General features: G+C 53.7%; 1 protein-coding gene across 6 annotated transcripts in view; it reads left to right on the forward strand.

Annotated features, from left to right (window-relative positions):
* ASB7 (ankyrin repeat and SOCS box containing 7) overlaps window positions 1-27,419 on the forward strand; it is a 52,228-nt gene that overhangs the window by 2,645 nt on the left and 22,164 nt on the right. For 3 of the 6 annotated variants that reach the window (XM_075575288.1, XM_075575285.1, XM_075575286.1), the window contains exons 2-5: window positions 7,194-7,238; window positions 7,795-7,922; window positions 8,401-8,664; window positions 14,304-14,909. In XM_075575288.1, the coding sequence (XP_075431403.1) occupies window positions 8,454-8,664; window positions 14,304-14,909 (817 nt within the window). In that variant the 5' untranslated portion in view covers window positions 7,194-7,238; window positions 7,795-7,922; window positions 8,401-8,453. Of the gene's footprint in view, window positions 1-7,193; window positions 7,291-7,794; window positions 7,923-8,400; window positions 8,665-14,303; window positions 14,910-24,178; window positions 25,676-27,419 lie in introns of those variants that run through there. The other 3 variants (XM_075575284.1, XM_075575283.1, XM_075575287.1) reach the window with 3 other exon arrangements.

Below are 27,419 nucleotides of genomic sequence, written 5' to 3' on the forward strand. Positions count from 1 at the left end.
GGGCCACAGAGAGGGGGGGGACAGGGCCACAGAGAGGGGGGGGACAGGGCCACAGAGAGGGGGGGGACAGGGCACAGAGAGGGGAGGGGACAGGGCCACAGAGAGGGGAGGGGACAGGGCCACAGAGAGGGGGGGGACAGGGCCACAGAGAGGGGGGGGGACAGGGCCACAGAGAGGGGGGGCAGGGCCACAGAGAGGGGGGGCAGGGCCACAGAGAGGGGGGCAGGGCCACAGAGAGGACGGGGACAGGGCCACAGAGAGGGGGGGGACAGGGCCACAGAGAGGGGGGGGCAGGGCCACAGAGAGGACAGGGCCACAGATGAGGGGGGGGACAGGGCCACAGATGAGGGGGGGACAGGGCCACAGATGAGGGGGGACAGGGCCACAGAGAGGGACAGGGCCACAGATGAGGGGGGGGACAGGGCCACAGGGAGGAGGGACAGGGCCACAGGGAGGGGGGAGTGGACAGGGCCACAGGGAGGGGGGGGCAGGGCCACAGAGAGTGGGGGACAGGGCCACAGGGAGGGGGGGCAGGGCCACAGAGAGGGGGGGGCAGGGCCACAGAGAGGGGGGGACAGGCCACAGAGAGGGGGGGACAGGGGCCACAGGGCACAGGGCCACAGATGAGGGGGGGGACAGGGCCACAGATGAGGGGGGGACAGGGCCACAGAGAGGGGGGGGACAGGGCCACAGAGAGGGGGGGGACAGGGCCACAGAGAGGGAGGGGACAGGGCCACAGAGAGGGGAGGGGACAGGGCCACAGAGAGGGGAGGGGACAGGGCCACAGAGAGGGGAGGGGACAGGGCCACAGAGAGGGGGGGGGACAGGGCCACAGAGAGGGGGGGACAGGGCCACAGAGAGGGGGGGGCAGGGCCACAGAGAGGGGGGGGACAGGGCCACAGAGAGGGGGGGGACAGGGCCACAGAGAGGGGGGGGACAGGGCCACAGAGAGGGGGGGGCAGGGCCACAGAGAGGACAGGGCCACAGATGAGGGGGGGGACAGGGCCACAGATGAGGGGGGGGACAGGGCCACAGATGAGGGGGGGGACAGGGCCACAGAGAGGGGGGGACAGGGCCACAGAGAGGGGGGGACAGGGCCACAGAGGAGACAGGGCCACAGATGAGGGGGGGGGACAGGGCCACAGGGAGGGGGGACAGGGCCACAGGGAGGAGGGACAGGGCCACAGGGAGGGGGAGTGGACAGGGCCACAGGGAGGGGGGGCAGGGCCACAGGGGGGACAGGGCCACAGGGAGGGGGGACAGGGCACAGGGAGGGGGGACAGGGCCACAGAGAGGGGACAGGGCCACAGATGAGGGGGGGAAAGGGCCACAGATGAGGGGGGGGACAGGGCCACGGGGAGGGGGGAGTGGATAGGGCCACAGGGAGGGGAAGAGGGGACAGGGCCACAGAGGGGACAGGGCCACAGAGGGGACAGGGCCACAGAGGGGACAGGGCCACAGAGGGGACAGGGCCACAGAGGGGACAGGGCCACAGAGGGGACAGGGCCACAGATGAGGGGGGGGGGGGCAGGGCACAGATGAGGGGGGGGGGACAGGGCCACAGATGAGGGGGGGGGACAGGGCCACAGATGAGGGGGGGGACAGAGCCACAGATGAGGGGGGGGGGGACAGGGCCACAGATGAGGGGGGGGACAGGGCCACAGATGAGGGGGGGGGGCAGGGCCACAGATGAGGGGGGGGACAGGCCACAGATGAGGGGGGGGACAGGGCCACAGATGAGGGGGGGGGACAGGGCCACAGATGAGGGGGGGGGGACAGGGCCACAGATGAGGGGGGGGGACAGGGCCACAGATGAGGGGGGGGACAGGGGCCACAGGGAGGGGGGGACGGGACAGGGCCACAGGGAGGCGGGGACGGGACAGGGCCACAGGGACGGGACAGGGCCACAGATGAGGGGGGGGACAGGGCCACAGATGAGGGGGGGGACAGGGCCACAGATGAGGGGGGGGGACAGGGCCACAGATGAGGGGGGGGGACAGGGCCACAGATGAGGGGGGGGGCAGGGCCACAGATGAGGGGGGGGACAGGGCCACAGATGAGGGGGGGGACAGGGCCACAGGGAGGGGGGCAGGGCGACAGGGAGGGGGCAGGGCGACAGGGAGGGGGGGACGGGACAGGGAGGGGGGGACGGGACCGGGCCACAGAGAGGGGACAGGGCCACAGATGAGGGGGGGACAGGGCCACAGATGAGGGGGGGACAGGGCCACAGATGAGGGGGGGGAGTGGACAGGGCCACAGGGAGGGGAAGAAGGGACAGGGCCACAGAGGGGACAGGGCCACAGAGGGGACAGGGCCACAGAGCCACAGAGGGGACAGGGCCACAGAGGGGACAGGGCCACAGAGGTGACAGGGCCACAGATGAGGGGGGGGACAGGGCCACAGATGAGGGGGGGGACAGGGCCACAGATGAGGGGGGGGGACAGGGCCACAGATGAGGGGGGGGACAGGGCCACAGATGAGGGGGGGGACAGGGCCACAGGGAGGGGGCAGGGCCACAGGGAGGGGGGGACGGGACAGGGCCACAGGGAGGGGGGGACGGGACAGGGCCACAGAGAGGTGGGGGACAGGGCCACAGAGGGGGGACAGGGCCACAGGGAGGGGGGGGACAGGGCCACAGGGAGGGGGGGGACAGGGCCACAGGGAGGGGGGGGACAGGGCCACAGGGAGGGGGGGGACAGGGCCACAGGGAGGGGGGGGACAGGGCCACAGGGAGGGGGGGGACAGGGCCACAGGGAGGGGGGGGACAGGGCCACAGGGAGGGGGGGGGACAGGGCCACAGGGAGGGGGGGGACAGGGCCACAGGGAGGGGGGGGACAGGGCCACAGGGAGGGGGGGGACAGGGCCACAGGGAGGGGGGGGACAGGGCCACAGAGAGGGGACAGGGCCACAGATGAGGGGGGGGACAGGGCCACAGGGAGGGGGGGGAGTGGACAGGGCCACAGGGAGGGGACAGGGCCACAGGGAGGGGACAGGGCCACAGGGAGGGGACAGGGCCACAGGGAGGGGACAGGGCCACAGGGAGGGGACAGGGCCACAGGGAGGGGACAGGGCCACAGAGGGGACAGGGCCACAGATGAGGAGGGGGGCAGGGCCACAGATGAGGAGGGCGACAGGGCCACAGATGAGGGGGGGGGACAGGGCCACAGATGAGGGGGGGGGGCAGGGCCACAGATGAGGGGGGGGACAGGGCCACAGGGAGGGGGGGACGGGACAGGGCCACAGGGAGGGGGGGACGGGACAGGGCCCCAGGGAGGGGGGGACAGGGCCACAGGGAGGGGGGGCGGGGCCACAGGGAGGGGGGAGGGGGGCGGGGCCACAGGGAGGGGGGGAGGGGGGCGGGGCCACAGGGAGGGGGGGAGGGGGGGCGGGGCCACAGGGAGGGGGGGCGGGGCCGCAGGGAGGGGGGGCGGGGCCGCAGGGAGGGGGGGGACAGGGCCACAGGGAGGGGGGAGGGATAGGGCCACAGGGAGGGGGGGAGGGGACGGGGCCCCAGGGAGGGGGAGGGGACGGGGCCCCAGGGAGGGGGGGGGGACAGGGCCCCAGGGAGGGGGGGCACGGGGCCCCAGGGAGGGGGGGCGGGACAGGGCCACAGGGAGGGGGGGCGGGACAGGGCCACTACAGGGCCACAGGGAGGGTGGGGACAGGGCCCCAGGGAGGGGACGGGGACCCAGGGAGGGGACGGGGCCCCAGGGAGGGGGAGGGGACGGGGCCCCAGGGAGGGGGGGACAGGGCCCCAGGGAGGGGGGGCAGGGCCACAGAGAGGGAACAGGGCCACAGATGAGGGGGGGGGACAGGGCCACAGGGAGGTGGGAGGGACAGGGCCACAAGGAGGGGGGGAGGGGACAGGGCCACAGGGAGGGGGGAGGGGACAGGGCCACAGGGAGGGGGGGAGGGGACAGGGCCACAGGGAGGGGGGGAGGGGACAGGGCCACGGGGAGGGGAGGACAGGGCCACGGGGAGGGGGGGACAGGCCACGGGGAGGGGGGGACAGGCCACGGGGAGGGGGGGACAGGGCCACGGGGAGGGGGGGACAGGGCCACGGGGAGGGGGGGACAGGGCCACGGGGAGGGGGAGACAGGGCCACGGGGAGGGGACAGGGCCACGGGGAGGGGACAGGGCCACGGGGAGGGGACAGGGCCGGGGGGGACGGGGAGGGGACGGGGAGGGGACAGGGCCACGGGGGGGAGGGGACGGCCACGCGGGGGAGGGGACAGGGCCACGGGGAGGGGACAGGGCCACGGGGAGGGGGGAGGTGACAGGGCCACGGGGGGAGAGAGGGGGGGCAGGGCCACGGGGAGAGAGAGGGGAGGCAGGGCCACAGAGAGAGAGAGAAGGGGGGCAGGGCCACAGAGAGAGAGAAGGGGTGGCAGGGCCACAGAGAGAGAGAAGGGGGGGCAGGGCCACAGAGAGAGAGAAGGGGGGCAGGGCCACAGAGAGAGAAGGGGGGCAGGGCCACAGAGAGAGAGAAGGGGGGCAGGGCCACAGAGAGAGGGGGGGTAGGGCCACAAAGAGGGGGGGTAGGGCCACAAAGAGGGGGGGGGTAGGGCCACAAAGAGGGGGGGGGTAGGGCCACAAAGAGGGGGGGGTAGGGCCACAAAGATAGGGGGCAGGACCACAGAGAGAGGGGTGCAGGGCCACAGAGAGAGGGGGGGACGGGCAGGGCCACAGAGGGGCGGGGGACAGGGCCACAGAGAGGGGGAGAAGGAGACGGCCACAGAGAGGGGGGGGAAGGAGACGGCCACAGAGAGGGGGGGGAAGGAGACAGGGCCACAGAGAGGGGGGGGAGGAGACAGGGCCACAGAGAAGGGGGGAAGGAGACAGGGCCACAGAGGGGGGGAGGAGGAGACAGGGCCACAGAGGGGGGGAGGAGGAGACAGGGCCACAGAGGGGGGGAGGAGGAGACAGGGCCACAGAGGGGGGGAGGAGGAGACAGGGCCACAGAGGGGGGGAGGAGGAGACAGGGCCACAGAGGGGGGGAGGAGGAGACAGGGCCACAGAGGGGGGGAGGAGGAGACAGGGCCACAGAGGGGGGGAGGAGGAGACAGGGCCACAGAGGGGGGGAGGAGGAGACAGGGCCACAGGGGGGGGGAGGAGGAGACAGGGCCACAGAGGGGGGAGGAGGAGACAGGGCCACAGAGGGTGGGGGGATGGGGAGAGTGGGCCACAGAGGGTTGGGCGGGGGATGGGGAGAGTGTGCCACAGAGGGTTGGGGGGGATGGGGAGAGTGGGCCACAGAGGGTTGGGGGGGATGGGGAGAGTGGGCCACAGAGGGTTGGGGGGGATGGGGAGAGTGGGCCACAGAGGGTGGGAGGGGAGAGTGGGCCACAGAGGGTGGGAGGGGAGAGTGGGCCACAGAGGGTGGGAGGGGAGAGTGGGCCACAGAGGGTTGGGGGGGGGGATGGGGAGAGTGGGCCACAGAGGGTTGGGGGGGGGGAGAGTGGGCCACAGAGGGTGGGGGGGATGGGGTGAGTGGGCCACAGAGGGTGGGGGGGATGGGGAGAGTGGGCCACAGAGGGTGGGAGGGGAGAGTGGGCCACAGAGGGTTGGGGGGGGGATGGGGAGAGTGGGCCACAGAGGGTTGGGGGGGGATGGGGAGAGTGGGCCACAGAGGGTTGGGGGGGGATGGGGAGAGTGGGCCACAGAGGGTTGGGGGGGATGGGGAGAGTGGGCCACAGAGGGTTGGGGGGGGGATGGGGAGAGTGGGCCACAGAGGGTTGGGAGGATGGGGAGAGTGGGCCACAGAGGGTTGGGGGGGTGGGGAGAGTGGGCCACAGAGGGTTGGGGGGGGATGGGGAGAGTGGGCCACAGAGGTTGGGGGGGGGATGGGGAGAGTGGGCCACAGAGGGTTGGGGGGGGATGGGGAGAGTGGGCCACAGAGGGTTGGGGGGGATGGGGAGAGTGGGCCACAGAGGGTGGGGGGGATGGGGAGAGTGGGCCACAGAGGGTGGGAGAGGAGAGTGGTCCACAGAGGGTTGGGGGGGGGAGAGTGGGCCACAGAGGGTTGAGGGGGGATGGGGAGAGTGGGCCACAGAGGGTTGGAGGGGGGATGGGGAGAGTGGGCCACAGAGGGTTGGGGGGGATGGGGAGAGTGGGCCACAGAGGGTTGGGGGGGATGGGGAGAGTGGGCCACAGAGGTTGGGGGGGATGGGGAGAGTGGGCCACAGAGGGTTGGGGGGGGGGAGTGGGCCACAGATGGTTGGAGGGGGGATGGGGAGAGATGGCCACAGAGGGTTTGGGGGGGGGATGGGGAGAGTGGGCCACAGAGGGTGGGGGGGATGGGGTGAGTGGGCCACAGAAGGTGGGGGGGATGGGGAGAGTGGGCCACAGAGGGTTGAGGGGGGATGGGGAGAGTGGGCCACAGAGGGTTGGAGGGGGGATGGGGAGAGTGGGCCACAGAGGGTTGGGGGGGGATGGGGAGAGTGGGCCACAGAGGGTTGGGGGGGGATGGGGAGAGTGGGCCACAGAGGTTGGGGGGGATGGGGAGAGTGGGCCACAGAGGGTTGGGGGGGGGGTGGGGAGAATGGGCCACAGATGGTTGGAGGGGGGATGGGGAGAGATGGCCACAGAGGGTTTGGGGGGGGGGATGGGGAGAGTGGGCCACAGAGGGTGGGGGGGATGGGGTGAGTGGGCCACAGAAGGTGGGGGGGATGGGGAGAGTGGGCCACAGAGGGTGGGGGGGAGGGGAGACTGGGCCACAGAGGGTTGGGGGGGAGGGATGACAGAAGACTGGGTTACAGAGCAGTAGAGGAAATGGGGCCACAGAGGAGGGGGCAAGAGGTGACGGGGCCAGAGAGAGAGAGAAAAACAACAACAAAAAAACAGGGCCACACAGAGAAAGAGACAGAGAGAGGAGGTGGGGGGGGGGGGGGGGAGGGAGAGGAGGAGGGAGAGGAACAGGGCCACACAGAGAGAGAGACAGTGGGGGGGGGGGGGGGTTTGAGAGGAACAGGGCCACACAGAGAGAGAGACAGAGTGAGACAGAGAGACAGAGTGGGGGGGGGGAGAGGAACAGGGCCACACAGAGAGAGAGACAGAGTGGGGGGGGGGGGGAGAGGAACAGGGCCACACAGAGAGAGACAGAGTGGGGTGGGGAGAGGAACAGGGCCACACAGATGAGTTTTTTTCTGATATCCAGCAGCCTTATTTATATTCTTGCGTGTGTTATTTTCCAGGCCAGCGAGTAGGCTATTTGTGGAGGTGAAAAGGAAAGATCAGAGGTAAGGCACCTATCTGCTGCAGGGGGGCGGAAAGCTGCAGCCTTTACTTCAGGTATCTCTAGCTTCATATTTTTAATATCCCAAATGTTTTTAATCAAGCACCTTCTCTCCCCACCTTTAAGTTAAACCTTAAAGCTCGCTTCTTCAATGAAGCATCCCAATATCCTGCACTCATGGCCACTGTCCCACACTCACTGTCACTCCTACTAACCATAGTGGCCAGGCATTGCCATCTAATGCACTTACCCACCATCAAGGCCAGGCATTTCCATCTAATGCACTTACCCAACGTCAGGGCCAGGCACTGCCACATACTGCACTTATTCCCTCACCTGCTGTCTCTGCAACTCTCCCAGCATAGCACTTAGATTGTAAGCTCTCCGGGGCAGGGATTTCCTTTCCTATTATCTGATGTTATTTGTTGCATTTATTGCATTATAATTCCTTGTACTGTATTGTCACTTTTGTAAAACACAGAGTACATTGTGGGCGCTATATAAATAAAGACATCATACATATATACACAGTCATTTGTATTTCCTTTTTTTTTTACCAGGTGAACCTGTTTTCTGGTGACATGAAGTTCTCTCTGGTATCATGAGCCAGAAAGGACGTAATTCCGGGGTCACCGATGAGACACAGTGAGAGATTCCAGCACGGTAACCGCGCCCTGTATAACGGCAGGTTAGTCTGACCGCTGGTTACATTGGCGCGACCCTCAGTCAACATTATTTGATGGACACAAGGCTGTCCTAGATATTAAAGAACCCCAGCAATAAATGGGGTCTGAGGTTTCATTAGTGGGTAAGAGACGGGATAGACTGGCTGAGCGGTTCTTGTATACCATCAATGCCTTTGTTTTTATTTAGATGTGTTGTGCGTTCTACCTTTTTTTTTTTTTATGGGGACAACCGTATAATTTGTAGTGTACGGAGCCCTGAACGCCACCTTGGTTTTGTACTTCCGGTGCACGCTGATGGAACAAACTTATGAGTTACCCTACAATTTTATGAAGAACTTTGTTTTGTCCCCTAAACTAGCTACAACAAATCTAAATTTCACCGACCAATACAGCGATTTAGAACATTGAACGATATCCTTATTATAAGACCGTGTGCTGTTACCAGGCACTAATCTGTGTGTCCCTGCCCTGTGCATCCAGGTGACTGGTGAGGACCCTCATGTGTCTATGGTGAGTGAGAGCCGAGCTGGAGGATGTTACACCATCACTGCCGGCGGAACCCGGAGCTGCAGGAGGAGCTGCGGATCCAGGCCGCGGTGGCAGCGGGCGACGTCCACACCGTCCGCACCATGCTGGAGCAGGGCTATTCCCCCAACGGCCGCGACGCCAACGGCTGGACCCTCCTCCACTTCTCGGCGGCCCGGGGCAAGGAGAGATGCGTACGGGTGTTCCTGGAGCACGGAGGTAAGATGGGGATTCGGCCTCTTGTCATTGGGAGTCGACCGCGTTAATAAGATTGTAGGAAACTGGTACCTATAATTAGAGGGACACCGTGCAGGTCCAATTCCTTGCAGCTGATCACAAATTGGAAGCCGCTTCATTGGGTTGTCTTGCTTAAAGGAATGTAGCCAGGCGTAACGCTAATATTGGGTTGCGTTTCTTTCTTTGAAAATGAAGCACGGTTTCCTTTACATCTGGGGCTATAAATGAGGTAGGGGGCAGGGTGTCTTGTCAATAAATTGTTTCCTCTACCCTTGGCCCACCCTGCTTGTCAGAGAGCCAGGGAAGATGGTGCACAGGGGGCTTTGCTGTGCCAACTCTTTTTGGACACTGATATCACACACCAGGGAGCACCCAGAAGAAATTAAACCCGCCCTATCTCTGCTCACCATTTTTACAAACGAACATAAAACATTATTTTAAAAATACTTCTAGGTGTCGATTATTTCCCAGGAAGGTATCAAGCGCTGTGATTTAACCCCTTAAACTGGTCACTGCCATTGGTTCGTTTTGGCACGGACTGAAACGTTAAGTCCTGGTCCTCCTCCTGTTTTGCAGCTGCCCTTTATGCCACGATGGGTTAATACTAGAAGCACGTTGTATTATACGCCACCTGACCCCGTAATCGTGGTGTCCTTGTAACTCCCCCTGTACGTGCCAGTGCCGGAGTGGGAGGCTCGTGTTAATGTCGTTACACGGAAGCACTGTGCACACGATGCAGACGTCTGCTCTGCCCGCTGCTTCTGTACATATTTTATTGCAGGTTTTAATGGCTTTTTTTTTTTTTTTACCAGGCCAAATTGCAAGATCTTCTGCTAAAAGGTTGTGTATTTAAAAAGCAAGTGTTCTCTGGAAAGTGACTTTCAGCTGATCTAAAAACGGGAGGTAGGGCCCGTCCTGCCCAGCTGCTGCAAGGCCCTATCTCTGTTGCACAAAGGAGAATATTTTACACCAGGGGGCTCAACTCCAGTCCTCTTCCCCCCCCCCCCCCCCCCAACAGGTCAGGTTTTTAGCTTCAGCACAGACGACTCGGTCAAAGACTGAGCCACTGATTGAGCACCTATGCTGAAGCAGGGATACCCTGACGTGTTGGGTGGGTCTTGAGAACTGGAGTTGAGCCCCCCTGTGTTTTACACCCTGTGAGCAATCGAATGTAGGCGCTACTCCGGGCTGATATTCTTCTGGGATCCAGTTTTAGGGTTTGTGTTTCTCGTCACAGAATTGTTTTGTTTTCTGTGCGCGCGCGTTGTATCGTGCCGGGCAGGCGCGCGTTGTATGGTACCGGGCAGGCGCGCGTTGTATCGTGCCGGGCAGGCGCGCGTTGTATCGTGCCAGGCAGGCGCGCGTTGTATCGTACCGGGCAGGCGCGCGTTGTATCGTACCGGGCAGGCGCGCGTTGTATCGTACCGGGCAGGCGCGCGTTGTATCGTACCGGGCAGGCGCGCGTTGTATCGCGCCGGGCAGGCGCGCGTTGTATCGCGCCGGGCAGGCGCGCGTTGTATCGCGCCGGGCAGGCGCGCGCTGTATCGTGCCGGGCAGGCGCGCGCTGTATCGTACCGGGCAGGCGCGCGCTGTATCGTACCGGGCAGGCGCGCGTTGTATCGTACCGGGCAGGCGCGCGTTGTATCGTACCGGGCAGGCGCGCGTTGTACCGGGCAGGCGCGCGTTGTATCGTGCCGGGCAGGCGCGCGTTGTATCGTACCGGGCAGGCGCGCGTTGTATCGTACCGGGCAGGCGTGCGTTGTATCGTGCCGGGCAGGCGCGCGTTGTATCGTACCGGGCAGGCGCGCGTTGTATCGTACCGGGCAGGCGCGCGTTGTATCGTGCCGGGCAGGCGCGCGTTGTATCGTACTGGGCAGGCGCGCGTTGTATCGTGCCGGGCAGGCGCGCGTTGTATCGTGCCGGCCAGGCGCGCGTTGTATCGTACCGGGCAGGCGCGCGTTGTATCGTACCGGGCAGGCGCGTTGTATCGTGCCGGGCAGGCGCGCGTTGTATCGTGCCGGGCAGGCGCGCGTTGTATCGTACCGGGCAGGCGCGCATATCAATTATGGTGGGGGGGGAAAAGTGACAGAAACCTCCAACGTGCAGTGTACAGGAAATACAAAATCCCGCGTGTGCGCACATTCACACGTCTCAGGCAGGTCTGCAACCCTGCCCTTCCCCATTATCTCTTAGCATACAGTGCTTCCATTGCAGCCAGGGATTCTGGGTAATGACATACAAATGAAGTGTCCCTTATCCATTATAACATGGGACCCCTAAAGCTTATGTCTGCCGCATTACACCGCTTTTCAGCACAGCCTGGGTAAAAAGTGCAGAGACAGTAACCCTACTCACGGACGGCTTTTCCCACCTTTTTGGGTCTCTTCTGTGTGCGGGTGGTTATACTGGCTCTGCACTGGGAAGCTGTGCATATTGCGGTACACACTGTCACTGCATCACATGTAAGAAGTTCTTAGTTTTTTTCTATTTGCTGTAAGTGGAAGTGTGCAGCCCGTCAGGTAGCAGACTTTGTTTTATTTTATTTCCCCACACTAATAAAACAGAAAAACAATTGAGCCAGAAATTTCTGCGTCCCGTTGTAACGTCTCCTGTACCTTCCTACATTGCAACGAGGTCTTTATCTGTAACTTGGTGGGCATTCAAACGTGTGCTTCTAATTAATGTCAAAGTCCTTGGCAGGTGATTATCAGGGAGTTAATTAATAGGTTCCAGCCTATGATCTGGACTAACTTTTGCCAGGCCACCAAGCCATTAACTAAAAGGAAGAAAACATATTTATTTATTTTCTCCAGTGAACCTTGTTTGCTGGCACCTACCTAACTTCTCATAGGACTAAAACTCCATGTAGATGAAAATGCGTCACGATCGCGCCCACGCTGGCTCAAAATTCACACAGCACTCCGTCATGCAGACGAAAATGCGTTCAGGCAAGCAAACAGTACTTTTCTAAGCAAGCCTGTCACTATACCAGTGCTTTTTATAAGCAAGGCTGCCACCGTACCAGTATTTTTTATAAGCAAGGCTGTCGCTATACCAGTACTTTTTATAAGCAAGCATGTCACAGCACCAGTACTTTTTATAAGCAAGCCTGTTGCTATACCAGTATTTTTTATAAGCAAGGCTGTCGCTATACCAGTACTTTTTATAAGCAAGCCTGTCACTATACCAGTACTTTTTATAAGCAAGCCTGTCACTATACCAGTACTTTTTATAAGCAAGCCTGTCACTATACCAGTACTTTTATAAGCAAGCCTGTCACTATACCAGTACTTTTTATAAGCAAGCCTGTCACTATACCAGTACTTTTTATAAGCAAGGCTGTCACTATACCAGTACTTTTATAAGCAAGCCTGTCACAGTACCAGTACTTTTATATTCAAGCCTGTCGCTATACCAGTACTTTTTATAAGCAAGCCTGTCACTATACCAGTACTTTTATAAGCAAGCCTGTCACTATACCAGTACTTTTATATTCAAGCCTGTCACTATACCAGTACTTTTATAAACAAGCCTGTCACTATACCAGTACTTTTTATAAGCAAGCCTGTCACTATACCAGTACTTTTATAAGCAAGCCTGTCACTATACCAGTACTTTTATAAGCAAGCCTGTCACTATACCAGTACTTTTTATAAGCAAGCCTGTCACTATACCAGTACTTTTTATAAGCAAGCCTGTCACTATACCAGTACTTTTATAAGCAAGCCTGTCACTATACCAGTACTTTTTATAAGCAAGCCTGTCACTATACCAGTACTTTTTATAAGCAAGCCTGTCACTATACCAGTACTTTTATAAGCAAGCCTGTCGCTATACCAGTACTTTTTATAAGCAAGCCTGTCACTATACCAGTACTTTTTATAAGCAAGCCTGTCACTATACCAGTACTTTTATAAGCAAGCCTGTCACTATACCAGTACTTTTATAAGCAAGCCTGTCACTATACCAGTACTTTTATAAAATAAATGATGCTCTCAAAAGTCGTTCATCCAATCAAAAACATCAAAATACAATTTCAGTGACACAACACAAAGACCTTTCACTTGGAACGCGCGTGCGCGGCCCACGCCATCTTTTTTTTGTTCTAGGCTCCACTGTGAAGTCTCTTTATACGTTTATAAAGTTCACTCCATTATCTTTTTAAATAAACTGCTGGGGTAAATTTTCCTTTTTTTAAAAGGAACACTGTGTCCCCAGAAAAACATTTAAATAATGTATGTTGTGTAGCTTGGACAAGCGACAAGCCACAGAGAAACATTTTTTTTTGCCTAATAATTTTACACCCTCCGTGCCAGACCACAGGAGATCCGCGGATCAGCAGATGTGTCGGGCAGATGCTTTCTCTTACGGAGCAGAGGGAAGCGATGGGTACATGTGGAGGGAAGAGCGTGCATGGCAGGGAGGGGACACATAGAACTGACCGGACGTAGCGTCCAGTTCATGCCGTATTACCTAGAGTGGGGATCCAGAGGATCGCAGCAACATCCTGTATAATATAGACATGGGGTGGGCAACTTCAGTCCTCAAGGGCACACCACCAGGTCAGCTTTTCAGGATATCCCTGCTTCAGCACAGGTGATGCAGTCTTCGACTGCACCACCTGTGCTGAAGCAGGGATATCCTGAAAAGCTGACCTGGTGGTGTGCCCTTGAGGACTGACGTTACAGACCCCTGATAACAGACACTCAATTCCCTGGGGCGCACATACATAAGTGAGGTTATTAACGTAAAACCGAACAAACCGTGTAAGAGACGTTAATATGACGGCGGTTTGGTGAATTGGACCTGACACAGAGGGAAGAGACCTGGAGCCGCTGCCAGAAACTGGTTCAAAACTTGCTGATGGTCCCCAGTGTTCCTTTGTAACCCCAAAATATAAATAACTTGTTGAACTTCAGATTAAAATAAGAATGTTGTAAATGTTTGCCACGTTTTTTTTTTTCAATTCAAGCCGTTAATAAAAAAAAATTTGTAAAATAAATGATATTTTTTAAAGGTTTGAGGGGTTTTAGGGGATCGCAGGCTTAGGCCAGGTCCCCAGTGGCCGCTGCGGCGAGTGCGCGCCCCACAGCCCTCTATGGGGCAAGCCCTAGTGGCTGTGTGTGGGCGCTCAAAGTTCGATGACGCGTCCGCTGGCAGGGAAGACAAGAATGTTGTCTTTCTTTGCCGCGATCACGTGGTGTGCGGGCAGCCAATGGCAGGGCAGATCGTGTGGACCAATAGGAGTGTGCTGTGCTGATGTCATGGCCGCGCCCCCTATCATTGCCGCTCCTCCCATCGCTCCCTTAAACTAATCTAACCGCGATCAAAATAAAGATTTGTTTCTTTGGGAAGTACAAATGTAATTTCTTAGGCCGTTGATAGTAACCTCATTCCTATGAGGCTGGCGTAGTGCGCACGATGAGGCTGTTAAAAAAAACAAAAAATAGGGGGGGAGGACGGACACTAATCGCTGTGACATCTTAAACATGTCACTGCCATTACACCTTGATTTCGGGACAGACTTCCCCGTCGTAATGTCCCTTTACAAGTCTCCAATCTTGCGCGCGTCCAGCTTCATTTTCTAAACGATCCTCTACCATTTTTTTTTTCCCTTTCAGCTGACCCCACAGTGAAGGATTTGATCGGGGGCTTCACGGCGCTGCATTACGCCGCCATGCACGGACGAGCGCGGATCGCCCGCCTCATGCTGGAATCGGAGTACCGCAGCGACATCATCAACGCCAAGAGCAACGACGGCTGGACGCCGCTGCACGTGGCGGCGCACTACGGCCGGGACTCCTTCGTCAAGCTGCTGCTGGAGTTCAAGGCGGAAGTGGACCCCCTGAGCGACAAAGGCACGACGCCGCTGCAGCTCGCCATCATCCGGGAGCGCTCCAGCTGCGTCAAGATCCTCCTGGACCACAACGCCAACATCGACATCCAAAATGGGTTCCTGCTGCGCTACGCGGTGATCAAAAGCAATCACTCGTACTGCCGGATGTTCCTGCAGCGGGGGGCCGACACGAACTTGGGGCGGCTGGAGGACGGGCAGACCCCCCTCCACCTGTCCGCCCTGCGAGACGACGTCCTGTGCGCACGTATGTTGTACAATTACGGGGCGGACACGAACGCTAGGAACTACGAGGGTCAGACCCCGCTGGCCGTGTCGTTGAGCATCTCCGGCGCTAGCCGGCCCTGCCTGGATTTCCTACAGGAAGTAAGAAGTACGTAATGTTTTTTTTTTCTTCTCCTTCTCACACCCGCGCTCTGTAACCAGGGGGGGGGGCGCGTTACCATACGCGCTTATCATTAACACCTTTGCTGCTGGTAACGCCTGCAATGGCTGTCTAACGTGTCTAGCAGTGAGGGTCTTAAATGACATTAAAGCTGCTGTCCTTGGCACCAAAGTGACCCAGTGACGCGCATGGATTACTGGGACGTTTAATTATTCAGTGTTTTTAATAACTAGAATATCTATCCTTTTTATGTTGCCCCCATCAAGTTTTTTTTTGTGTAGTTGCGCTCTTTGTCCACCAGAGGTCCTTCTGCATACTTTGTTAGGGCATGAGAATTCACCTTTTTTTTCCCCCCTCCTGCTTGTTTTTCTTCTTTACATTTGTCACCCGAAGCCCTTTACAATGTTGTGGTTGGTTATAATAAGATGATTTGTGCGGCCGGTTTGCTCCAGATGGCATAGAAACATCATGTCCCAAATCCGCATGTGAGGCGCTTAATGTAGAACATATTCACCGAAGGGGAGATGTACAAAGGGGAGATGTACAAGACGGCGCAGCACCGATTACACTCGCAGTCAGGCCGATTACACACACTATTCAGCGCATGCCGGCACTGTTTTGAGTGTCTAAATTTAAACTAAATTATTGTAAACTTAAACCAGAATATCTTCTGTGTATAAGTGCGGGTTCTGATCGTCGCAGAATAATGCAGGACAACGGTTTGTTTATATCAGGGGAGGCCAACTCCAGTCCTCAAGGGCCACCAACAGGTCAGGTTTTCAGGATATCCCTGCTTCAGCACATGTGGCTCAGTCAAAGATTGAGCCACCTGTGCTGAAGCAGGGATATCCTGTTGCTGGCCCTTGAGGATTAGACTTGGGCCACCCCTGGGTTATAAAATGGCACGTGTGTTCTCGTAAAGTCCCGCAGAAGAATGCTACTCTGCGGAATTATCAGGGATTTAGTTGATCTCCCCGGGCAATTTCTCCGTTCCTTATGTGGTTCAGAGTGACTGAGAGATGCAAGACGATTGGCAAATGTTGCAGATTATGTAGGGATCCGTTGCTTGCGACCTGAAATGCATGGCTAAGCCACACATGGCCATCCCTCTGGCGCAGAGAGGATGAAATAGTTTGTAATATTGAATTTACCAAGGTTATGCAAGTCATTAAACAAACCCACGTCACCCGTCTTCGCAGCACGCCAGCGCCGTTTCAAAGAACGGAGCCTTTCTGCATTAAACCTTCATAAGTTTGCTTTAATGAGGATATATAAATCTTTTTCAAAGTACTGGCACAGCCCACGATCTTCCAGTCAAGGAGACCCGGTGCTGACCTGTGAAATTAGTTTTCTTTGAAGCATCAGAGAGAGAGTAGATACATCTCAGATAAGGTCAGCGCTGAGAAGGAAAAAAAAACCCAGCGTTAATGAACCCAGCAAAGCTCGCTCTGTATAAAAAGAAAATGGCTTTATTAATATATATCCAGGGGCTCAGCAAAGGTAAATCAACTCCATCAAAAAACAAAATGTAATTTTGCCTGCACTTTTATCCCGATTCCAAGCCAGCCTGGGATCTGGGATCTGGGATCTGTCCCAGGATCCTTTTTTATTTCTCTTTACTCATTTCGTGAGTTTATTAGGAAATTCCCATGGTGGCAAAATGTTTGTGCAAATTTTGTAAGCGTTTTTGTCGCCGCTGTTTCTCGTGTTCCGGCTTGATATATATATATTTTTTTTTTAAAGATAACTTGCAGCTTTTTGAAACGTTGTCAAATAGCTTAGCAAAAATTGAGAAACCTTTTTATATTTTTGCTGCTGTAATAAACACCATATTTGGGGAAAGTCGGTAAGAAAAACGCACCTTTTTTTTGAGACTTTCACATAATCTGCGCAGATCAAGTAACTCCTCCCCCAGCGCCTCTTACTGCAGAATATAAATCCCTACAAACCACTTTAGTTCTTATTTTTAAGATGACAAAATACGGAAGTACAGTGTTTGTGAAAGATAACCGAACATGACAAAATACCTGATAAAATGAAGTAAAGGTGTTTGTTCCAAAGAGGGTACGATCGACATTCAGGTTGGTCTTTCATCGTGTTAACCAAGTGGTCAACTCCAGTCCTCAAGGGCCACCAACAGGTCAGGTTTTAAGGATATCCCTGCTTCAGCACAGGTGGCTCACAATGTGTGTAGCGAGGTGCGATTTTAGAAATCTGTGGGGAGAACACATGACTTGTATTGAAATGTTGCCTTAACCCTTTCACAACCACAGGGGGCAGTGTTGTTGTCGAGGGGTTAATGGTAGGGAGACGTGTGCCTGATTTTTATTTAAAAATTCTACATTTTGTTTAAAATTGGGGAAAAGCTGATCTGATCAGATGTCAGAAAGATGTATACAATGTGTAGTGTTAGAAAGCAGATAAGCTTCCTAGAGCAAATCTATTATTCATTGTCTGTAAAATACAGTATTGGTACCCTGAAGTTGTAAATAAAACAGTGGCCGTACTCCTTGCTCCTAGTGATGGGGCAGCCAACGCCAGTCCTCAAGAACTATTAACAGGTCAGGTTTTCAGGATATCCCTGCTTCAGCACAGGTGGCTCAATCAGTGGCTCAGTCTTCGACTGAGCCACTGATTGAGCCACCTGCGCTGACGCAGAGACTTATAGAGTCACCTGTGCGGAAGCTGGGATATCCTGAAAACCTGACCTGTTGGTGGCCCTTAAGGGCTAGAGTTGACCATCCCATGGCGGGCTTCTGTAAGTGAAGGAGTTAATGCCGGTCAGGTTGGTTAAGCGCCAATTAAGCACCTTTCTTTTTTTTTTTTTGCCTTGGCAAAAATGTCGTGTGCAGCAAACAAGGAAAACAGGCCTCATCCCCCCCATCCCCTCCATCCCCTCATCCCCCCCCCATCCCCTCATCCCCCCCCCCATCCCCTCATCATCCCCCCCATCCCCTCATCCCCCCCATCCCCTCATCCCCCCCATCCCCTCATCCCCCCCATCCCCTCATCCCCCCCATCCCCTCATCCCCCCCATCCCCTCATCCCCCCCATCCCCTCATCCCCCCCATCCCCTCACTGCAAGTGCCGGTAAATCTCCCCAACGTGTGCATTCCTCTCTAAACACTTCTTTGATATGATGATATCTTGGAGGGGGAGGAAAGATCAGACGTTTTATAGAAGGAGTAAAGGAGTATTGTGCTGAACCTATTTTTGGCAAAGGAGTTGGCACAAGACGCAACTTCACTGTGTGATTTTTTTTGTGTTGGAGCAGGACTATTTCTTACACTACCAGCTAGCAGTGTCAGAGAGCCAAGGACAGAGGGGTGTCTCTCCAGCCAACAGAATAACGGGGTGCACACCCTGGCCGCTCCAACACCACCTGTATGGACACCATGGAATGGGTTCTTGTAGCAGGCCCATTGGAATGGTGCAAACGGTGAATGAGTATTAGGTGGTACTTTTTTACATTTATTTTATTATTATTATTTGGTCCGACGGAACATATTTGAGAGACCAGATTTTGGGTGCATGCTCTTACTCTGGTCAAGCACAGACGGTCTGGACACCGCAAATTCTACTCCCAGGGATCCTCCCTGTGGTGTGGCAGCTGAACTAATCACCGGTGGGTGTCCCTCTCCCAGGGGTCCCCCCAGTGGTGTGGGAGTGGAACTTGTCACCGGTGGGTGTCCCTCTTCCAGGGGTCCCCCCTGTGGTGTGGGAGTGGAACTTTTCACCGGTGGGTGTCCCTCTCCCAGGGGTCCCCCCAGTGGTGGGGGAGTGTAACTTGTCACCTATGGGTGTCCCTCTCCCAGGGGTCCCCCCCAGTGGTGTGGGAGTGGAACTTGTCACCGGTGGGTGTCCCTCTCCCAGGGGTCCCCCCTGTGGTGTGTGCGGGAGTGGAACTTGTCACCAGTGGTGCAGGTCCTAATGCGGCAGCGACGGAGGGAGCTCACAAAGGCGCCGATTGCGAAAGTTGGGTCCGACTTCAGGTTGGGCCTAACTTCCGTGTTAGCACCACCCCGGTGGGCTGCCACCTGGTAAGGCCCTGCACCACTGGTGGGGAGGGGTGTAGGGGTGGAAACGTAAAAAAAAAGCCAGAACGCTGTTGCGGCTGCTTAAGTAAGTGCCGGAACAGCGTGAGGAGGACGGGCCCCCAATGGGTGTGAGCCCTGAACTGCACATGTGGTAGATCCGCCACTGGTAGGCTGGGTGCCTCATATTTCTGGTCTGTCTCTGGGCCTAAGGAGAGGTTGGAGAACTGCTGCTTCAGAGTAGTGAGTAGTCCTTTTATTGGGGTTATTGGGCCCCTATTAGTAGAAGGTGCTTTCAATGGATTCGTTCATGTTTGCTCCACGCTTCTGCCATCTTTGTCCGAGGTCCTGAACATGCAGCGACACTGCCCCCTCCCTGTGTTTTTTCTCTTGGTCCAGATTCAGAAATCGCCATCCGTTGGCAGAGATGCCATGGGCCACCTGTCCGTAAGATGCCAGCGCCTTATTCTGCCGGATGTTTGCATACTTGTGAGGCTGAGAAACTGTGTATGGGTTGAGCTCATACTTGTTGCTGCAAACCGGTCCTAAATTCTTGCAATGTTCATGGTTGGTAGTCATGGAAAGACTTGCCAATCGGCCTGAAAGCCAATCTGTTGCCGTTTTGTATTGTATTGGTCCCAGGCACACAGGGTGTGATTTTACTTCCTCTTAATCTTGTTAGAATGGGAGAATGTTTCTTTGGCAGTGACACAGAGCGGATAGAATCAGAAACGCTGGTTATTTTTATTTTTTTGGGTTCTCTCTTTGTTTTTACTTTTGAGACATCGTGATCGTCTGAGACACTGGAATGACGAAGGGTCTTGGTTTTGTTGGAGTCAGAGTTGCTGTTCCTCAGTGCAAATACAAACCTGGATCAGCAGAAACAATAACCTGCCAGATGGGTTCGGCTGCTGTAAGGGGGAGTATCTGGCAGGTCACCCCACTCCTGTAGTGCCTTGTCTAATTAAATCCAGGCCTCATTACAGATTATATACAAGACCTAACAGTAGCCACTCCAGTGCTGTGAGTGGTCAGCAACACTTTGGTGCGAATCACATTTTTCTATTAAACCCCAATCCCACACCCTCCCCTCACCCATTAACCTCTAAAGCATTATTATTCCCAACAGATACATGGACTAATGCAGATTACAGCATACGTAACTGTATCTTTGGACGTATTAAATATGTAGCAATCGCTTTCACGCCATGTTCAGCAATGTTGTAACCGTCACTGCTGTGCTATGTCTACATTGTTTAACACGTCACGTCATGCTTAGTAATGTCTAGTAACGGCAGCTAATGGCCCTTCCTGGATATATATATATATATATATTTATTTATTTCCCGGTATTGATTCAGCAAGGGCCCCAGCAGTGATTCCTTCTTAATGGGTGTCACAGGCTGCAATCGTCTCGCTGGTTTTCGTCTTCATATTCAGCCAGGAATGAGTAAGAGTCCTGACACCACTTCTAATCCCACACTGTTAATAACTTTGGCACATGGAAGGGAATGGGCGTAATGACCGAGGTTTTGTAATAAGCTATTGTTCCCAGAAAAAAATCCTTCAGAGCCTTATCAGGGGAGTATGCCGGGCGTGTGGTCAGTCTTGGCTTAAATCCTTTCGAACCCTGGAGCAGAATTGCAGAACGGACTGCTCACGGGTTGGATGGGACCCCAAGGGGATTTAATGTGAGGAATCGTAAATCTCAGGAAGGCAGAAATATCTGGTGGTAGCATACAATAAAGAGAGGCGTGAAGGCGAGGTGGAAATCCCCGCAAAGCGGAGGTTTGCAGCTACCTCTGGGTTTTAAGGGGTTCATTTGTCTGTACGTGGAAGCTGTATTCTTTTGTCAGTCAGGCAGCGTGAACAATATGCTGCACAGTGTTACATGTGGGGTATACTAGCGTGTGCGGGGGTACAAATCGGGCACACCCAGGACCACTAGATATAGAAAAAATGGTTTTATTCAAACAGGATTGACATCGACCTCGATCCTATTTGAACAAAACCATTTTTTTCTAGATCTATTGGGCCCGGGTGTGCCTGATTTCTAAATGTTTACATCTTATTTACCTCCAGTGCACCCCACTTAGAGAGCGCAGGGGGGGGGGAGCTCTACATCTGATGTTTGTGTAGGAAATAGTAAAAGTAGTAAAAGATATATATCTAAATCAGATGTTCTTTGTCCACATAAAATGCAGTTATTATAGTCCATTTCAAACAGGATTAGCTCAGGAATAAGTTATTTTTACAGGGGTTCTGGGCACAATTAAGGGGAAGAACACGCTGCAATGAAATGATGCATTTAAATAGGAAGTATGTGTACAGATCAACCAGCATCTGTAGCAATGTATTCCTGCAGGCATGCGGGTCGGTGTTACTTGTAGCAATGTATTCCTGCAGGCATGGCGGGTCGGTGTTACTTGTAGCAATGTATTCCTGCAGGCATGGCAGGTCAGTGTTACTTGTAGCAATGTATTCCTGCAGGCATGGCGGGTCGGTGTTACTTGTAGCAGTGTATTCCTGCAGGCATGGCGGGTCGGTGTTACTTGTAGCAATGTATTCCTGCAGGCATGGCAGGTCGGTGTTACTTGTAGCAATGTATTCCTGCAGGCATGGCGGGTCGGTGTTACTTGTAGCAGTGTATTCCTGCAGGCATGGCGGGTCGGTGTTACTTGTAGCAATGTATTCCTGCAGGCATGGCGGGTCAGTGTTACTTGTAGCAATGTATTCCTGCAGGCATGGTGGGTCAGTGTTACTTGTAGCAATGTATTCCTGCAGGCATGGCGGGTCAGTGTTACTTGTAGCAATGTATTCCTGCAGGCATGGCGGGTCAGTGTTACTTGTAGCAATGTATTCCTGCAGGCATGGCGGGTCGGTGTTACTTGTAGCAATGTATTCCTGCAGGCATGGCGGGTCGGTGTTACTTGTAGCAATGTATTCCTGCAGGCATGGTTGGTCAGTGTTACTTGTAGCAATGTATTCCTGCAGGCATGGCGGGTCAGTGTTACTTGTAGCAATGTATTCCTGCAGGCATGGCGGGTCAGTGTTACTTGTAGCAATGTATTCCTGCAGGCATGGCGGGTCGGTGTTACTTGTAGCAGTGTATTCCTGCAGGCATGGCGGGTCGGTGTTACTTGTAGCAATGTATTCCTGCAGGCATGGCGGGTCAGTGTTACTTGTAGCAATGTATTCCTGCAGGCATGGCGGGTCGGTGTTTCTTGTAGCAATGTATTCCTGCAGGCATGGCGGGTCAGTGTTACTTGTAGCAGTGTATTCCTGCAGGCATGGCGGGTCGGTGTTACTTGTAGCAATGTATTCCTGCAGGCACGGCAGGTCAGTGTTACTTGTAGCAATGTATTCCTGCAGGCATGGCAGGTCAGTGTTACTTGTAGCAATGTATTCCTGCAGGCATGGCAGGTCAGTGTTACTTGTAGCAATGTATTCCTGCAGGCATGGCAGGTCAGTGTTACTTGTAGCAGTGTATTCCTGCAGGCATGGCGGGTCGGTGTTACTTGTAGCAGTGTATTCCTGCAGGCATGGCGGGTCGGTGTTACACCGTTTCCTAGTGCAAAGAAAACCGAAAATGTGACTTAAAGTGGAAGAAATCACGTGCCCTCTAACTGTTATGCGGGGGACTGATTTTATTATGTAAATACAATTTAGCCAGAGCCTCCAGAATTAAACAAGAAGTCCCTGGGATAGAATAAAATGACACCCACTGAATATTTTCCAAAGTACTTCATCTTGAATAATTCCTGGAAAATAAACCCGTTGGGCTTGGGTAGCTGTAGGCGGACACTCACAGAGGTATGCAAGGGAGACTGGTTATGGTGAAATTAAATAAGGCTTTTATTGCGCCTGTTTCCTTAACATCAGGAAACCATCCAAACAAGGGGTAAACAAAGCTTCTATTCACTTGGGAGTATTTCTAGTGAAATACTATGCAGTCCACAACTCCCTTTAGATAAGCATGTCTCCCAGCCCCAAACATATATCATGAAATGAGCAGATATAAAAAGTCTTATAAATGAAAGTCTTATCTGTTCCTTGGGGTTTGGAGGGAAAATCTCCTCTGTTCCTGGTTGCTATCTTTTCATCAGGTTTTGTCAGCATTCAGGTTTTAGAAGTTTCCCCTGTGTCTTGCAAGCAGCCTCTTCTGGTAGATTCAAGACATCTGTCCCCATGTCAGTCTCACAAGTTGTGAGACTCGGGGACAATCTCCCTTTCTGTTTCAAGGGCAGGCTTTTCTAAGCAACCTAATCAGGCAGGTGGTGTTTGTTAATTGACTACCAGCAGTTAACCACCACACTGCTGGATTAGAGGCATATTTCCTGAACAGGGATAACTCCCCTGTTACAGTAGCCAGGACCAACATAAACCCCTTTCCCAAGCTGTTTGAGATGGGACTGCTCTGGTCCGTCTGTCTCCCTGAGTATCGTGCGGCAGAAAACTTTTGTTGATCATGTATCTCAGGGTTTTTCAACCAGGGTTCCTAGGATCACCCCTAAAGGGTTCCCTGCAATGTTCAGGTCACTGAAATACAAAATAATTTACAATGCATCTGATCTCAGATGCGTTATTAGAGAGGGTTGAGGTTCCTTACAATATATCAGATCTCAGACGCGCTATTAGAGAGGGTTGGGGTTCCTTACAATGCATCTGATCTCAGACACACTATTAGAGAGGGTTGGGGTTCCTTACAATGCATCTGATCTCAGACGCGCTATTAGAGGGTTGGGGTTCCTTACAATGCATCTGATCTCAGACGCGCTATTAGAGAGGGTTGGGGTTCCTTACAATGCATCTGATCTCAGACGCGCTATTAGAGGGTTGGGGTTCCTTACAATTCATCTGATCTCAGACGCGTTATTAGAGAGGGTTGGGGTTCTGCAGAATTTCACATAGGGTTTCTTTTCCAAAATAAGGATGGAAACCCCTGATGTATCCTGTGCAATGTTTTTTATTTTACCAACATTGCTGTATAAGAATAATTGTCTATTATTACAGGTGTGGCCAACTCCAGTCCTCGAGGGCCACGAACAGGTCAGATTTTCAAGATATCCCTGCTTCAGCACAGGTGGCTTAATCAGTGGCTCAGGCTTTGACTGAGGCACCTGTGCTGAAGCAGGGATATCCAACTCATGTCTGTTAGAATGAGCCAGCTTCCCTTCTCACAGTTGCCAATTCTAACCCTTGTTTGTTTCCCTTTCTGCCCAGGACAGCCTCGGTGTTTGCAGGATTTATGCCGGATTAAAACTCGCCATTGTATAGGACTTCAAAACCTCAAGCTGCTGGAGGAGCTCCCCATTGCCAGGGTCATGAAAGACTACTTAAAACACAAATTTGATGATATCTGAGGCGTTCTCTGCCGTAGAAGAGACTTCCCGACTCATTCTAGGTGTGATAATCCCGGAGTGGGGGGAGGGGTCGTTGCCTTGCACAAAGTATATCCTATGCAAAGTCTGATACCACTGGGGGTCAGACGGCAGATATACACTTCTTTTCTTTTTAAAATATAATTATTTTTCCCTATTTTTATGTTGCGTGGTAAAAAAAAGTCTTAACATTTTGTTTGTTTTTCGGTTCAGAGATCCATACTTTCAAATTCACATGAAATAAATAAGTTGAACCTTTTTTTTTGGGGTGGCGAAGGGGGCGTCAAAACTCGTAACGGTCCTTGGCACTTCCAGACTGGGCACCAACATGGTGACCCAATTTACCTCCAAGATTAAAGCAGCTGCGCTTTTTAAAGATATCCCTGCTTCAGCACAGGTGGTCAGTCCTTGATTGAGCCGCCTGTGCTGAAGCAGGGATATCCTTAAAGCCTGACCCCTGAGGACACTGGAGTTGGCCACTCCTGCCTTCGAGGCTCTATGGGTTCCACGGAGTTCAACATCGTTGCTTCTGTTTTAAGGGAAGCCCCTAAATGACCCCCTACAACTCACGGGGAATAATGCGTCGGCGGGAGGGCGATGGCGTCACTGGGTCTGTCATTGTATGGTGGGGGAAAAAGTACAAATATGGCAGTTCCCCCATAGAAAACGGCGATGCGCTCACACAATGACAGCATCTCTCTGCCGGGTTCCGCGGCCGCCGTATGTCGTTTTTAGCACGAAACTATAAAACCTTCCAGTTATTGTTACCGGCAACCGGCAATTCCCTGGAGCTGGGTGCGCCGCGGTTAAACCCGGCATGTACCTGTATGGTTAAAAAAAATAATAATAATTTTGAGGCAGATTTGGCTGCTTCTTAAAATACAAAAGTTGGATAAGCTGTTAAGATGCAACTTGTTTCCTTTGCTGCCTGCAGGGCCCGAAACTCCTCCCGCCAGCAACGGGTTAGCACAGCGTTCCCAAAACCTCTACGTTGGTTCCATCATTTTGCCCACGAGGGGGGTATTATTATTTGTGGCCATCGGAACAATACACAGAAATAATGTCCCTCGTCTATTTTCTTTGATGAAGACGCAGCAGAACAAATCTCTCTCTCTTTTTTGGGGAACATATGTCTCTTTGGTTTTACGTCTGACGTCTGTCTTCTTCTTTCCCTTCCAGGCAGCGATCATTTTGTTCCACCTTTTTAGGCTGTTACGTTGGCAGTTAAAAACATAGTTTTATTTTCCTTCTCCGCTCTGTGTGACTTGTTCCCTTCCATGTGTATGGTGCTACCGTGTCTTATTTATATACATAAATAATAAAAGTCACATTTTGAGAAGTCGCCTTTCAAATCCCCAGGTCTCTTTGCCAGGTTCTCGTGTGTACAGGACTGTTATCCCTGCTGCTAAAACCTACCCAGAAAATGACACATTTTTAATACTTCAGTTATTTTGTGGATTTACTTCAAAATGCAGTCCGCAGGTTTTCAAGTATATAGTAAAGATGAAATGCTATGCCACATTACTACGACAACGCTGTTTTTAACGTATGTATTCCTAATTAAAGCTACATTTTATATCTTAAAACACGGGGGCTCAACTTTAGTCCTCAAGACTCCCCCCCCCCCCCCCCCCCAACAGGTCAGGTTTTCAGGATATCCCTGCTTCAGCACAGGTCATCTGTGCTGAAGCTGGGGCTGCTTGGTCCACCTGTGCTGAAGCTGGGATATCCTGAAAACCTGACCTATTAGGTGAGGTTTGAGAACCCCTGTCTTAAGATATAATGGCACAACAGATGTAGCAGAACATACAACACACAGTGGTTACGTTAGCGAGGCGAGGAAAGAATGGTATATTGTCTGTAGGAGGAGGGGGAGTTTAGGAACATACAGAGCTGCATGGTAAGTGTCCTGGCTCCCGTCCATGACTTGTTATATCTGGTTTATGCAGAATGTTCTCTTGGTCATGCAGATGTTATGCCAAGATATCATCGTTTCCCACGTCTTTCTCCTGCTTCTTTATCAGTTTTTCACACATGATGCGAGAACATCATTGCTTTAAAGCAGCAATTCTCCTTCCTCCCCACAGTCCCCCTTTTTTTCTCCTCATTTTATAGGTAAAGCATGTGAGAAAGTATAATTGTACATTCTTACCCAAGTAAGATCGTTTGGTGCTCCGGTTATAAATCTGTAACAATCCACAATGTGCATCTTTCAGTTTCAAATCAATCCTTCAGTCCGTGTAACTCAGCAGCTACTATGTATGTACAGGCGGTCCTCGTTTTACAACGCTTCGCTTTACAACGAATGGCTTATCCAACGCTATGCAATGCATACCTATATTAATTTTTACAACGCCAAAATGGCTTATCCAACGCTCTTACGACGCTTTGCAACGTTGTGTATGTGTGTGTATATATACACATTCACATAAACAACGTTGCAACGTGTCGTAAGAGCGTATATATATAATATAATATTATACTATATAATATATTATTTATTATGTTATATTATATATAATACAGTTTATACACTATATAATTTATGTGTGTGCTGCATAACTTATTGCCTGCATAAAATATTTGGTGTATTTTAGTGTTAAAAATGCCCTCAGGAACGGAACCTTTCATTTAAACAGTGTTCCTATGGGAAAATGTGTTTCGCTTTACAACGTTTCGCTTTACAACGCCATTTTGAGTAACGCATTGTGTCGGATAACCGAGGACTGCCTGTACAGTATGTCTTTATTTATATAGCGCCATTAATGTACATAGCGCTTCACAGCAGTAATCCGCGTGACAATCATATAAATAACAAATAATACAAATAACAGGTCATGGGAATAAGTGCTTCAGACAAAAGTAACATTTTGGAAGAGGGGCCCCTGCTCCGAAGAGCTTACTATCTAATTGGTAGGTCGGAGGAACGTACAGAGCCAGAAGGAGGGCATTCTGGTAAGTGTGTCTGTAGGGGGCCAAGCTTTATGTACCATGTGTATAGTATTAGCCACGGAGCTACTCGTATGCTTCTTTAAGCAAGTGTGTCTTAAGGTTGGTCTTAAAGGTGGATAGTGTGTGCGAGG

This window comes from Ascaphus truei, chromosome 18 (genome assembly GCF_040206685.1).
Source record: "Ascaphus truei isolate aAscTru1 chromosome 18, aAscTru1.hap1, whole genome shotgun sequence".
Taxonomy (NCBI): domain Eukaryota; kingdom Metazoa; phylum Chordata; class Amphibia; order Anura; family Ascaphidae; genus Ascaphus; species Ascaphus truei.